General features: G+C 42.6%; 1 protein-coding gene across 2 annotated transcripts; it reads right to left on the bottom strand.

The window, feature by feature from the left end:
• Positions 1-459: 459 nt before the first annotated feature.
• Positions 460-13,718, bottom strand: ptpn11a (protein tyrosine phosphatase non-receptor type 11a). 2 transcript variants are annotated; one of them, XM_041058333.1, is made up of 16 exons: positions 13,469-13,718; positions 11,223-11,345; positions 9,670-9,864; positions 8,121-8,313; positions 7,858-7,977; positions 7,639-7,752; positions 6,839-6,935; positions 6,629-6,726; positions 6,207-6,365; positions 5,924-6,055; positions 5,353-5,507; positions 5,161-5,228; positions 4,756-4,907; positions 4,553-4,671; positions 4,233-4,338; positions 460-3,925 (listed from the first exon to the last, which is right to left on the bottom strand). In XM_041058333.1, exons 1-15 carry the CDS (start codon positions 13,480-13,482, stop codon positions 4,269-4,271), a joined length of 1,809 nt encoding a protein of 602 aa, XP_040914267.1. In that variant the 5' UTR covers positions 13,483-13,718; the 3' UTR covers positions 460-3,925; positions 4,233-4,268. The 2 variants fall into 2 exon arrangements, with proteins under 2 accessions (XP_040914267.1, XP_040914269.1); XM_041058335.1 differs by having other exon boundaries at positions 6,647-6,726.
• Between the last annotated feature and the right edge of the window lie 121 nt (positions 13,719-13,839).

Genomic DNA, 13,839 nt, shown 5'->3' with positions numbered 1-13,839 from the left:
TGATAATCAACTGCACTGCACTTAGTCATACGACCAAAACCAGCTCCAACAACGAAGGAAGAAACTGCTTCCATCATGCTGAACACAGCTCCTCCGTCTGCAGGATCAAGCACAGAGAGTGAAAACATGATATAAATAAATATAAGAAATTGTCCTTTATCGTTGTCAGTTTGTTGTTTGTCTTGTTCCTCAGGTCTCTCTTGTTCTCTGTCTTCTTTCCAAATGTCAGTATCCTCATTAAGCTCTGAGCTCATGTCAGCTCCATTGTACCTCGTCCCGAGAGGCAAACGGGATTAGTTCAAACTAATACTGTTCCCTGTTCAGTGCTTAAAGGTCCCCAGATGAGATTTAATTCAATTATAACAAAAAGCCTCATAATCAAATTATTCAAGCAAAAAAAAAAAAAAAAAAAAAAAAGGAAACGGGAGGGTTCAGTGTTAATTGTAAGTTCCATGTAGATCCAATTAAAGCTTTTCTTTAATGAATCAAAATGATGGCGATCACATTTGACATCACCATTTTGTGCATACGTCGAGCAACAGCGGTCAAATACACACATAAAGAAAAAGACATGGACCTAATGAGGCATGAGCTAGCCATTTATTGTTACTGAGGAAGTTAACATGGTTAACTGCATTGAAAGTCATACAATAAAACCTCTTAAGCTTTGTGAGAGGTCCCTCCCTGTGTCACAGAGAGAAAGCTGTAGGAATATACATACAGTATATCTTATTGGCAAGTAGATATGTTTTAGTAAGTACATTCTCCTCTACCTGGTACTCATGTACAATATACATGTTAAAAAATATAGTTTGTTTGCATTGCGATCACCGTTTTTCCTTTTTTGTTCAGGATGAAAGAATTCACATTTAAGTGTTACAGGTTCTTGAATGGCGGTGGAAACTAAAGAGCACTGGTTTGTTATTTTTAATACCTAACACATACACATAGGCATATGCATAGAAGGCACGTCTATGCATCTAAATTGCTTACATGATAAATGGAAAGCAGTTTTATCATCTGCGAAAAAAAAACCAAAAACAAAAACAAGAAAGAATCCAAGAACTTACGGCTGATGAGACAGCCACACTCTCACAACACATACACACATCCCTGCACGCACACGCACACACACACACACACACACACACACACACACACACACACACACACACACACACACACACACACACAGGACACGAAACACCACAAACAAGCACTCCACGAAACATTAGACAAGTACAAACTCATCCGTTTGACGATAAAACTGCATACAGTACACCACACTACAGAAGATCTCCTAACTCAGTCAGTGGATGGCGTTCACCCGGGAGAAGAAGTTTCAAAGAACACTTGCTGTGAAGCAGCGGCTGAGTGATAGCACAGTCCTCCGGTGGGAGGAAGCAGCCCCCGAAAAAAACACTGATTTCATGATTTTCAAATGTTACACAAAGAAGCTGTTCAACCCTGGATCAGCGGTGGTTGAGAACTGTCCCTCAAGGCAAAGAGAAGCGCCACTGCTTCCTTTTTCTCAACTGAGAGATTCTGAGTCAGCACGGTTACAGTGAGTTCAATCACAAGACTGCAGTTTCTCAAGGCGAGTGATGGTAAGCTAGTGTGCGGAAGCTGGGAAGCCTTGACAAATGAAAATGCTCAGGCCACATGTCTGAAATGAGTTGGTGAGTGTGTGGGTTTTCACAGGAATACAAAATATTTTACTTCCTTAAATCCTGCAGCTGATTGAGAAGAGAACGTTAAAAGAGCAGTCTGACATCCTGGGAACTGCGCTCCTTTGCTTTCTGGAGTTGGGTGAGAAGCTCCTGTACCACTCTCATATCTGTGCACTGCAAGTGAAGCTACAGGGCGATTAGCTTAGTTTAGCGGGAGGAAACAGCTAGCGTAGCTCCATCTCTATGACAAAACCTTTGGATCGCAACTCTTCATTTCTTACATTTATTTTTTTAAAGACTTAACAAACCAGATGTGACATGTTAATGAGATTTAGAGGTGCTGTTCCCTCCTGTTTCCAATCTTTGTGCTTCTTTATGTTAAGCTAAGCTAAGCTAAGCTAAGCAGCTGCTGGGTGTTTTCTTCTGTTTACCACCACCTCTAAAGCTCACTGATTTGAAATGATAAACACCCTGTTGTGTTTTTACAGTGAGTCACTTGTGCTGGAATTATTTCTTGTCCAGGGAGAAGTGACGCCCCAGAGTTTTGCTGTCCCCTTTGGACAGAGACAGACTGTCAGTCTGTATGCTAAGCTAACCAGCGGCGGGCTTCATATTTAGTGTGCAGGCATGAGAGCGGTGTCTGTCTTCTCATGTGACCGTGCAAGAAAGCAGTGGAGTGAAATTCCCAAAATGTTGGACTGTTCCTTTAAATGGTTTAATCTGATTAACATCCACAGAAAACAAGAAAACACTCTCCTGTTGAAACCTGTATGCTTGTGTGCACGTGTGAGTGTGTGTGTGTATTAACTACTGAATCCAGCCGACTATCACAGGCCCAACAATCTATCACCACAACAATGACTATCTATACTGCCAAAGCTGAGACGTGTGATTGTTTTTAAACAGTGACTCTTAAACTTAAGTACATGTGGTGCTCAAAATAGGCAATGGTACACAAAAGGCATTTTAAAAAGAACAAGAAAGAATGAAAAAAAATGTAATATGCACTTAAAAAAAAAAAAAAAAAAAAAACTTAAAAAAAAACAAAGTTTTTTTTTTGGCAGCCGTGCATCTGTGGCGATGCCTGCAACTGAGATACACAACAGACTCCCCTGAAATCTTAATACGTCATCACACGGACTTTGACATAGAAGTGCAGGCATGACGGGAGGGGGGCAAAAGTCAAACATGCCCCCGCCCACCCCCCCCAAAAAACTCCTGTACTAACCCCAGATTAGATTATTTATAAATCCACCAGGTGAATCAAGGCTTGACTGTAACTGTCATGCTGCTAAATAAACGTGCAGCATTAAGGACATTCGGCTTGAGCTGAGGAATGGTTAACTATCAGACACCGTGTATCCCAACAAAAGCATATTAAACCCATGTGCACTAGAAAATTAAAAAGTTAATTCAAACTCAAACAGCCTGAATTTACATTTCTAATCAAGGCGGTTCTGGCACAAAAAAAAAAAAAAAAAAAAAGGAATTCATGTTTAGAAGTCAGTGGATTACTAACAGATCAACTGTAAATATGGTATTACACTAGAATGCCAATACTTCTTCATTCAGAAACATTACTCTATAGAACACAGTGAAAACTAGACAATAATCACTGGAAATTTTGCCCCACTTTTGTCCACAAATAAGGTCTCGTCTCCCACTGCTTCAAAGGCTTTTCAGGCCGGTTTAGAGACTTTTAAGTGGCTGAGAAATGTGGATAAAATCATTTGTGGTTTTGGCACAGGCCTTTCATTCAGAAAACTCCTCACTTCCACCTACACAACACAATCTACATAACTTTCCTTTGGTTAATTTAAAAAAAAAAAAAAAAAAAAAAAAAAAAAAAGAAGTAGAAAAGTGAGAGAAGAACAAAGGTTAGCTAGGTATTTCCCTCTGAGGAGAGTGCTCACTGTTTGCAGCCCTTGTTGGGGAGAGATTTACAAAGGCTAAACCCAAACTGCTGTTTAGGGGATTTAGCATGTTCGGCCTCTCAAAGGCTTCTTCTGATGATGATCACAGTGGTTTAGAATTCAACTAGAGGGCAAATGTTCATGTAAGATGAGCGAGAACAGGAGGACCCTGGTGTCTGGTCTCTTACACTTTTTGTGTTTTGTGTGTGTGTGTGTGTAAGTGTGTGTCAGTGTGTGCGTGCGTGCGAGCGTGTGTGTGTTATTTCCATTGCTCCATGTCATTACGGTCAAGTCTCAGGCGTCAAGGTGTGGCTGGCGAAAAAACTGTCAGGTATCAAGATCCTGAGGGAGACAGGAAAAAAACAAGATGGAGATGTGATATGAATTCAAATGTTTATACTTTACACTTTAATTACCTGCAGCGGAAACTGTGCTGTGTGTGTTACCTGATACTTACAGGTTGCTACTGTTTGCTGTTACCTGTTGCTTTACTCACACACGTGACTGAGCAGATATGAGCCATTAGAGGCCTCTGTTTATTTGTACTGGTCTTTTTTTTTTGAATAGCAGCTTTTAACTGAAACTTCACAGTGTATTTAAAGTATATTATTATTATTTTCTACGATGAGCGGCTCGTTGCTATATTTACCTGGAACTGACAGAACACTGGGGTCAAAGGTGAATCTCATCTGTAGCTCTTCTGCTGCTGCATCAGGCCCACGTTCTCATACACTCTGGAGCTGTCCTCCCTCATCCTGGAGTAACACACACACACACACCCCCACACACACACACACACACACACCCCCACACACACACACACACACACACACCCCCACACACACACTTCAGTGAGAAACTACTGACAAGGCTTTTTTTTTTAAACCAAGGATTCAAAAAGTGACTTAACTGCAACTTAAACGATTAAACAGCCTCCTGCAGCAGCCGCTTACCAACGGCATTACTTACTCTGTGCAGGTGGGAGTAGGAATAGGAGTGGAAGGAGGCAAAGGGCTCTGCTCTCCTCCAGTCAGGTCAGACAAAGAGTATTTAATGTTGGTGTACTCGCGCCCTTTAATCTTACTCTTCTGCAGAGGAGAGAACAGAGGAAGGTTAGAAACAAGCAGAGAACAGCACAGCTGAAAAAAAGGGAAGGGCAGCCTGCTGCACACCTGCTCCTCCTCGATGCGTCTCTGCAGCGTTTCTATGTAATGCTGCACGGCCATGTAGATGAATCTGTACTGCGCCTCGGTCTGCACCATCCCAGAGCGCTGAGAGCGAACCATCTGGATGGTCTTTGGCACGTCGATGTCACAGTCCACCCCTGCAACAGGAGAACAACTTTATACGCTGATCAGCACCGGACACAAGACATTCAGATTCATGTGTGTGCGTCCATTTACACAAAAATATCAATATGACTCTGGCTGACCTAAATTCAGTCACACTGATAAGTTAATCAATGTTTCTCAAATTTATTCTTTATATTAAAGGATGTTGAACAGTGTTCTATGGAAATCAGGACATTATGAGGACAAAGGACAGGTGGAGCCTCTGTGGGCACTACGCAGACTCACCTTTTTCTCTGATCACATCTATCAGGATGTCAATGACTATAAAAGTTCCTGTCCGCCCGATCCCTGCACTGCAGAGTAAAAGAGAAAGTGTTTGATCTCACACGTCTCCTCTGTTCCAACTGACGTCGTGTGTGAGAGAAGATTTATGGCTCGTTTACCAAAGTGTTCCCAGTGTTTGACTGGTGTGTGTACCTGCAGTGTACTGCTATAGGCCCAGCGTCCTCTATGTTCTCCTGTTTCAGGTTGACCTCCTCTAAGAAGTCGAGTACACCGCCCGGGTCAGTGGGGACTCCGTGATCCGGCCAGGCCCTGAAGTGGTACTGCCAAACTGTACGTTCTGTGTTTCCCTGAACACACACACATCCAGTTTAATCACACACACACACACACACACACACACACCATCCTGCTGCCCTAAATACTCACTAGAGCACTAAATATGGATTAATCCACCACTGAAAATAGTCCCCTAAAATGCATTATTTCCTTTAGTCTGAGTCATGCTTACTGGAAGCTACAGCGTCCAGCTGCTCTGGAAAATTACTGAGCCTTTTTAAAAATTTGAACCATACATCTATGACCTGTTCTTTAAGATTTACGAGTCCCACACACAAGCTGAAAGTACCGAGAGACAAACTAACGCACTGTTGGTTTTAGTCTTTTCATGGGAAACAAAAACAGAGAATATCTCCAGCCTTCTCCCATAATGCTGATCTACAACACATTTTCTAAAAACATGTATTAAAGCGTAACACACACTTACCTGTCCGACTTTGGACAGTTTGAGCTCTCTTAAGATGTAGTCGTGTGCTGCCGTCTCTCTGACGTTACGAACGCGCATGGCGCCGTATTCCTTCAGAGCCGATACGTCCGGCCAGTACTTCACACACTTACTCTGTTAAGACACAACAACATTCGGTTTGTCACGCTGTCTAACGAGAACAGCTGGAAAGAAAAGTCATCAGTCAATCATTCAAGCTCAGACGCTGCGCCTCTGAGCTTTCAGGGTGGGCCCACGTTAAATATCAGTTGATAACTCCGCTCACCTTTCCTCTCTCCACCTCTTTGGTCGTCATGACGATGACTCGAGAGTTTTCCTGAAACACCATCCTCCAGAAATCACTGATGGTGTTCTGTAGGCAGCCCTGAGTGGCAATGTAGCTCTTCTTTGCCTTGCTACTGTTACACTTTGGGTCCAGCTCCGGCTACACACACACACACACACACACACACACACACACACACACACACACACACACACACACACACACACACACACAGACAAACATGACAGTCAGCTGAGTGCTTTGTATACAACAGAGAAATACAGCACAGAGTCAAAGCACAGACTGACTGACCACACATGCTGATGAACAATGCAGCTACACATCCACGTCATCTACACATCATCATGTACAGAAACAAATTATGCGTGAGTGTGAGTCCCCTGAGGATGAAGTGAGTTTACCATGACAGCGGATACTACCATGATGATATTGGCATTGATGTAGTCAGAGCCTGGCTCATTTAGGTCCCCATCATTCAGCACCACGCGTGTGTGGTCGACTGGAAACAGAAACAACAACAGTGCAGTCAGTCGCCTTTAAAAAGCCCCTCGGGTGATCCCCGCACTGCTGCAGCGGGAGGCTGCTGAAGTGAAAGAGCGAGTGTTTCTCACATGGCAGAATGTTCTTGTATCTGTTCTTGTTTTTGTTCTCTGCTCTCTGGCCCTCTTTGCGACTGTAGAGCAGCTTGCACTCTTGTTGCTGCAAAGTCTGGATGAAAGAAAAGAGCAGAGGGGGTCAGATACTCAGAACGTCTTTAATCACACTGCATGGTATTTATCTAAGCCTTTCCCAGACATAGTCGGCCTCATCTATCTGTTAAATGTTCTATCTGATAAGTTTTCTCTGCGTCACTGACAGATTTCAGAACTTGTTTAGCGGCTGAAGCTGCACGGTGCCTTCACACGTACAGATACAAAGCAGCTGCTAATTTACATACTCTGCTCTGACTGGACAGCAGTTTTCTGACAAACCTGTCGCTGCCAGACACACGAACAATGTTTGAAATGAATTCCCCTCCACAGGTTGTTCTTCTTTTTAACGTCCCCGGTAAATCATTAAAGAAACATCCTTAATAGAATTGGGAAGCAGGAGAATGTGACAGCAAACTTTTCCTCCATTTTGTTTCAAGTTCCTCCACATAGTGATGTGCTGATGCACATCAAACATGATGATCACAGCTGACTCTCGCCCGGCTGTCACTCGCACTGCGTCACAGCCTGTAGTGGAGCAGGGTGCTTTGAATCCGTCGAGCTCAGCGTGTGTGAAAGCACTGAAACTTACTGTGCCTCCACCTCTCGCTATGAATCCCCGATAAAGTCTGATCACAATTTTTTTTTTCCCACACACAAAAGGTGTGGTCTGGTTCATAAAAGGACTTAAAAAATGGAAACACAAAGACAGAAGCACTCACCTCAAATTCTTCCCAGAAGCCCTGTTTGACTTTGTCTGTGGCCTCCGCCAGTTTGCTCAGCTCCCTGACTCGACTTTCAATCTCTGCTGCGTTAATACGAGTAGTGTTCAGGGGCTGCAGAGGAGAACATGAGTCAGGACAGAAATTATGATCAGGAAATGTTGCCACAGCTAATTCCTGGAGAGGCTGTGAATCAGAGTTACAGTCATGAAGACGTACCTGTTTTAGCTGAAGCACAGTTCCCAGAGTTTCCACCATGGGGTTCTTCTTGTAGTGCTCCACCAAGTCGGTGAGGGAGTCAAACTTCTCGCCTCCGCCCACGTCGTACTTCAGGTCGTGCTGAACAAGAAGCCACAGCCACATCAGCGACCGGCGACAGCACGCCTCACAGCAGCTTTAACAGTCTCTTTCCACATATGCTGATGTAGCAGAGCGGATGTAAGGACACAGGGACAGACAGAGGAGGTGAGGAGTGTGTTTACCTGGCAGCGGATCATGACATGGGTGACTTTGGGTTTGCTGTCACTGCTGTCCGTCTTGTCATCTCCCGTACGAACTGACAGGACAAAATCCCCAGGATGGCTCTGGCTCTCTCTCACCAGGAAGCTGCCGTTCTTCCCTTTCTCCGTCAGCAGCTTCTCGGCCTCCCTGCCTGACAAGTGTCCGTGGAACCATCTGGCAAAAACATACACAGCTGTAAAATACGTTTCAACGGGACTCAGCTCTCTAAAGGAGACTTCACATCAATAAAAACCAGCAACACAGCTGCTTCCACTGGTGGTTGGGATTAACTCGTACCTGATTTCTTTAATGGCATCACTCTTTTTGTTTAAATAAAAAAAAAAAAGATGTTTAATGTTTACAAGAATGAGTAATGAAAACCTAAACCTAACCCAACTAACTCAGCAGCGTTAGGTGTAATATTAAACATTAGAAAACAACGGGAAAGCTCATCCTCAGATCACAGCTGCTGCAGCTAAACGCAGCAAAAGTGTGGCTAAAAGCACAAAATCCATTTACTGCAGTGTGACAGTAAAACAAAGCAACAGCAACCGTTATACTGAAGCAGTCAGACAACCAGTCATTCAACAGAAACAGAGGAATCAACAGGTCTAATAACACAAAGAAATCACTGTCAGCTTTTGAACTGTTAAAGCTGATCTGAAGGTGTCACATACTGTGAAGCTGTGATGGACTAATCATAGACCAAACAGTTAATCAATTAATAATGAAAATAATCGACTGTGTAAACAGTATTTAACTGCAGCCTTAGATGGAGCAAATGTTTAAACCTACTTTTCTTGTCTTGAAAGTATCAGTGTAGTTTTAAAAATGCTGAACTGCAGTGGTTCAACGTATCATTTCCTCAAATCACATGAAAATACTCTCGATGTGTCTGGGAAACTGTTTGTAACTGCATCTGGATCTGAGCTGTAAACAAACTCATGGTTGGACAGAGATCGATGTCCCACTGATTTCCAGGGTTCCCGTCTCGTTATCAGTTTCATTTTTCGGTGACAGTTCAAACGATCGGCTCACTCATTAAACACGTGGCCTTTGCTGTGTGACGTAACGCCACTGCCCATTGGCCCTGAAGCTTCTCTGTTCTGGACAAAGCAGGGCGACACAACTATAAAATACTGATGGAAACCCTGATTTCATTTCTGGGGAATATAAAATGCAGTGGTATATTTTTTTTACTGGCGCATATTTTTCTTAATTAACCAAGCAACTGGAGATAAAATATATATTTTTAATAAGGGAAAAGACAAAGTGGATGAATGTAATGGGAACACACTTTGCCACAGGGTCTCTAACCACCACAAAGCCAGTTCCTCTTTTTTTTAGCGTGGAAAAGTACATTTCCACAGTAATTCTATTTAATTCTATGAAGTATATCAGTTGAGGAACCTAAGTTTGTGTGTTTCAACTAAATTCAAAACTGAACTAATGCAGCCTGATGTTACAGCTCTGTAATACAGCCCAGCTTCATGAAGGTTGTAATGTTTGTAATGTAACGAGCTCACTCACCGCTCTGAGGTGGGATCAGCACAGTTGAGTGGATACTTGAGCTCTATAACATCTCCATTTTTCTCCTTCAGTTGCCCATGATGTTCCATGTAATACTGCACCAGCTCTGCAAGAGTGGCAAACTTCTCCCCGCCGTAAAGGTCGTAGTAGTCTCCTGTGTTTTGGATCTTAATATGGGTGACGGCTCCATTTCGCCTGCAGAAAAAAACACAATAATTTAGAGAAATGTTCCCATCAGGGGCCAGAACGTCGTCAGCAGACTGTATGAAACATGTTCTCACAGTCACAGTGAATGCAACCTTATTAACACATTAGATCAGCTTTTATTATATTTCATGTTTATTTAAGTAAATGTGGAGGATGTGTTTAACTCCAGATATATCAATGCTGCAGAATCATTGTGTGGATGGTCCAGCATAATATTCGAGGCACTACTGAGGATCATTTATTAGTCGATTAATTGATTATCTGATCCACAGAAAGATTACTGGCAACTATTTTAATAACCAGATTGAAACGCTGCCAAACTGCAGGTCCTCAGTGGGAGAATTTGTGTGACAGACAATGACATAATCATGAAATTATAATGAAAATCATCCTTAGCTGCAGCCCTAATGGCTTTGTATCATCCAACCCTTCTGATGCAGAGTGCAAATATTAAGATTAAAATAAGCAATGTGATAAACAGTGTAACGCCATGTCACATGCATCACTCACAACACGGCTACCAACCCTGTTATTTCCACGAGGCTAGAAACTAAAAAAAAAAAAAAAAATCTGTGAAAATATTAAACAGCAGAGCGATGGCACAAACCAGATGCACGTCATACGCTGTGCTGAGTCACGTAGGTGACCACCATTATCTCGGAAAATAGAAAAGGAGAACTTGTGGCAGATCTGAGGTTCAGGAGCATGTAACCTTGGATGACTTTTGGTTAAGTCTGGCAGAATGTGCACATAAAGAGACGGACGTGCTGGTTTGAACCAGCAGAGACTAGTCTCCCTGTGGAAATGTCTCTGTTTCCACAAGAGGAGTGTGACTTGTTTTGTTTCCATAGGAAGTAAATATGGTGTGAGATGAGAGACTGTAGGGCTAAAATATGAGACTGTTACAAAAATAACATCGGCTACATCAGCTAAACTGAGTTAATGATACTTCATCTTAAAAATTTATGACTCGACAGGCCCTGAGATAAAACCACTAACTTTTTTTTATTAGTAAAAGTCGTCGGTTGGTTGTCCTTCTTTGGATACTGCTGGTTTCCCACTATCATTTAACATAGTTTATGCTTGAGATGGAGCAGAATTTGGTGTGGGGACCATTTTTTTATAATTATCCCAGCATCATTTCATAGTGAGACCATCACACCACATTTAAAGATGCATTAATTTATTTTTTTGGCAGCGGAGCAAGTTGAAAATACAACACTGGCACATCATGCCATCTTCTAACGTCAGATGCATGAGGCTGCCTATTTACACACCCAGGAGACGCAGAGCAACATTATCACTGATCTGAAGTCCTTTGCACATCCGTGAATGGCGTCACTTACCGTACTGAGAGGGTGAAGTCTCCGGGATTACTCTTACTGGGTCTGGCTAAAAAGCTCCCGTCCACTCCACGAGTCAGCAGGAGGTTTTCAGCCTCCACACCTGTGATGTTGGGGTGAAACCACCTGAGACAGGAGGAGAACAATGTTGAGCCTGAGTGTAGACTGAAAAGCTGTGACTAAAATCACTGTCTGCTTTACTGTGTGTGCTCTATTACTTTCCATGTTTTATGAGTGTCCATGTTTGCAAAAATCCCCACAATACAATAAATGACCATGGAATATACAATACTTTTTTCCCTAACAATCACACAACACAGCCCATGTAATATATACCAAAACTGCACATGCACCTTAACGACACCTTTCAACTTTGTTATCCCACAGAGGAGAAAAGGACAAAACACACACAAACATAAAACTTGAGAAAACACTAAAAACATTTTACAAATAAGTCAAATCAATGCTAAACTCCTGCCACATCAGCTCCCACACACGTATGTACTTAAGTGCCAGTGTAACATAAACCCTGGTGTACATGCAGCCATCAATCATCTGTGGTTTCAACAAAGATGGACAGTTACTGTGATGAATGACAACCATTCATATGAAATCTCAATTTACTGTTCACTATAAACGGAACTACTGAGTGTGAATGAGAGCGCTTTCTCAAATGTTTTTTTAACAGCCATCCTGGGTTCATGTCTCATGTCTGCTTCAACCAGATATCTGTGATCTAAGTCTTCGTCTTCCAGCATGCTCATAACTGCCCTTACATCCTCATGTTATCAGCAGATTAACTGCTTCAACCTGTCTTTCTCCATCTGTGTGGATATTATCAATGAGTTCACCCTCTTGTGTTTACACACAGTTCTGTGCAAACGTTTTTGGCACTTTAGATGTTTAGATTCTTAGCCATCACACAAAACCATCAGAGACGTGTCTGATCGGATCCGGATTCATTCTTCAGCAGGGCAACAAGCCCAAAGATATACTGAGAGTCATAAAGAACAATCTGCACTGAGACAGACTAAATCCACAGAAGTGTGGCAGGTTCTCTAAGAAACTTAGAGCAACCTAAAGGGTGGCTACACCAAATATTGTTTACTCCAATTTCTATGAAGTTAATGAACAAACAAAAACTATTTGTGGCATTATTAAAACATATTCACTTTACTTTTGGTGCCTAAAATGTTTGGACAGTACTGTAAGTAGTCTGTCCTCTTTTTGGTTTTGTTGTTGACATTCTACCAACTCTGAAACTGAAAGTCACGCAGCATCTTCTCTTTAACACATGATGTTCACTTCAAACAGTTCTGCACTCTACCCAAAACTTTTCAATCTTTTCCACTAAAAGATGTGTGTTGGTCATAGTTACTTCTCTCAGATGTCAGATCTGTGCATAATGATGCATATGCAGATTCTGAGGTGTGTTTTCACATCCACCTGCTGAATGTGAAAAGGTTCTCTGTGTTCACCTTAAATCTGTGTTTAAGGAACGCAGCTACGAGCCTGATTTTTGGCATCACAACCAGTTTATTTCAGCAGAGTATGTTTACATGTCCTGAAACATGTCTAGAGGGGATCTTTAATGTTTACTGAAATATTACATGTTTGTTCTTGTCATTCAGTTTCTTCATTTTCTAATCCTACTCTTTCTATATCAGAGCTTTTTCGTGTTTGACTGGCCTGGAGGAGCGAATCCTCTTCTGTTGCTCTGCCTTAAATTCCCTCCTTTTTTCCCTTTAATTGAACTTGTTTTCTTTTCTTGCACTGAGACCAAACTGTGATTCTGCGCTAAGCAAATAAAACTTGATTTCAGAGCTAACATAAGTCTTGGGTGGGGGGGGGTTAACAGCAGCTCATAACACAACAAACCTGCCTTGTGTTCTTTAAGATAACAAGAGCTGTGTTCGGTTTTCAGTGACCAAATTCTGAGGGTAGCTAGCCTAAACTTTACCTCCTACTAACTAGGACCTAGAAAGAGTAAACTAAAGCAGAAATATAGGTTTTCTCTAAATGTTAACGCGTTAAAGGTGTTTTCTAAACATCTTCAGACTGTGTTCTAACTTGCCGGTGTGTGCTAAATGAAGCGGTCCATAGCTAGCTACTCCTCTGCCTTTACTTTTCTTTCCAGCACCGTCGGTACACTAAAACCCCGCTCACCGACATATAAACACCCAAACCGCTGAGTTTAATTAAAGCTAGCTCGGCTAACATTTCCAGCAGACACTGTTTTCCAGACCTACCTCCGAGATGTCATTTTTTTCGTTCCTCACTTCCTCGCTGGCAGTTAGCGGTAGCTTCAACTAGCTGGCTAACGTTTCCGACCGTTTCTGCTTCGATCACAGGGTAAAGTGCTTCATCGGTTCACACCCGGTCAAAACGGGCACCGAACTCCGGGCATCCACGCTCAATTTTCACAGCGGGCGTTTACAAAAACAAAAAAAGTCTTTAGGCCTCGGCCCCGGAGACTTCTCAGCAAGTCGATGGACGTCACCAAACATGCGACAAAATAGAGGGTGCGCGGATTTCTTCACCCTGCGCGGCCGCTCTTCGCTGCCGCTTCACCACCGATTGAAGCCACAGAGCTCGGCCTGCTCCGGCAAGCAGCGTGACA

This window comes from Toxotes jaculatrix, chromosome 16, assembly GCF_017976425.1.
Source record: "Toxotes jaculatrix isolate fToxJac2 chromosome 16, fToxJac2.pri, whole genome shotgun sequence".
Taxonomy (NCBI): Eukaryota; Metazoa; Chordata; class Actinopteri; family Toxotidae; genus Toxotes; species Toxotes jaculatrix.
The sequence above is the reverse complement of the archived record's forward strand: the minus strand, read 5'-3'. Positions and strand labels throughout refer to the sequence as shown.

Bases quoted from the DNA above. Each gene is read 5' to 3' on its own strand.
- ptpn11a (XM_041058333.1), bottom strand. The intron at 7,753-7,857 runs GTACGTCTTCAT...TCTCCTCTGCAG, and splicing joins CTGTGCTTCAGCTAAAACAG to CCCCTGAACACTACTCGTAT. The intron at 4,339-4,552 runs GTAAGTAATGCC...GTGTTACTCCAG, and splicing joins CCTACTCCCACCTGCACAGA to GATGAGGGAGGACAGCTCCA.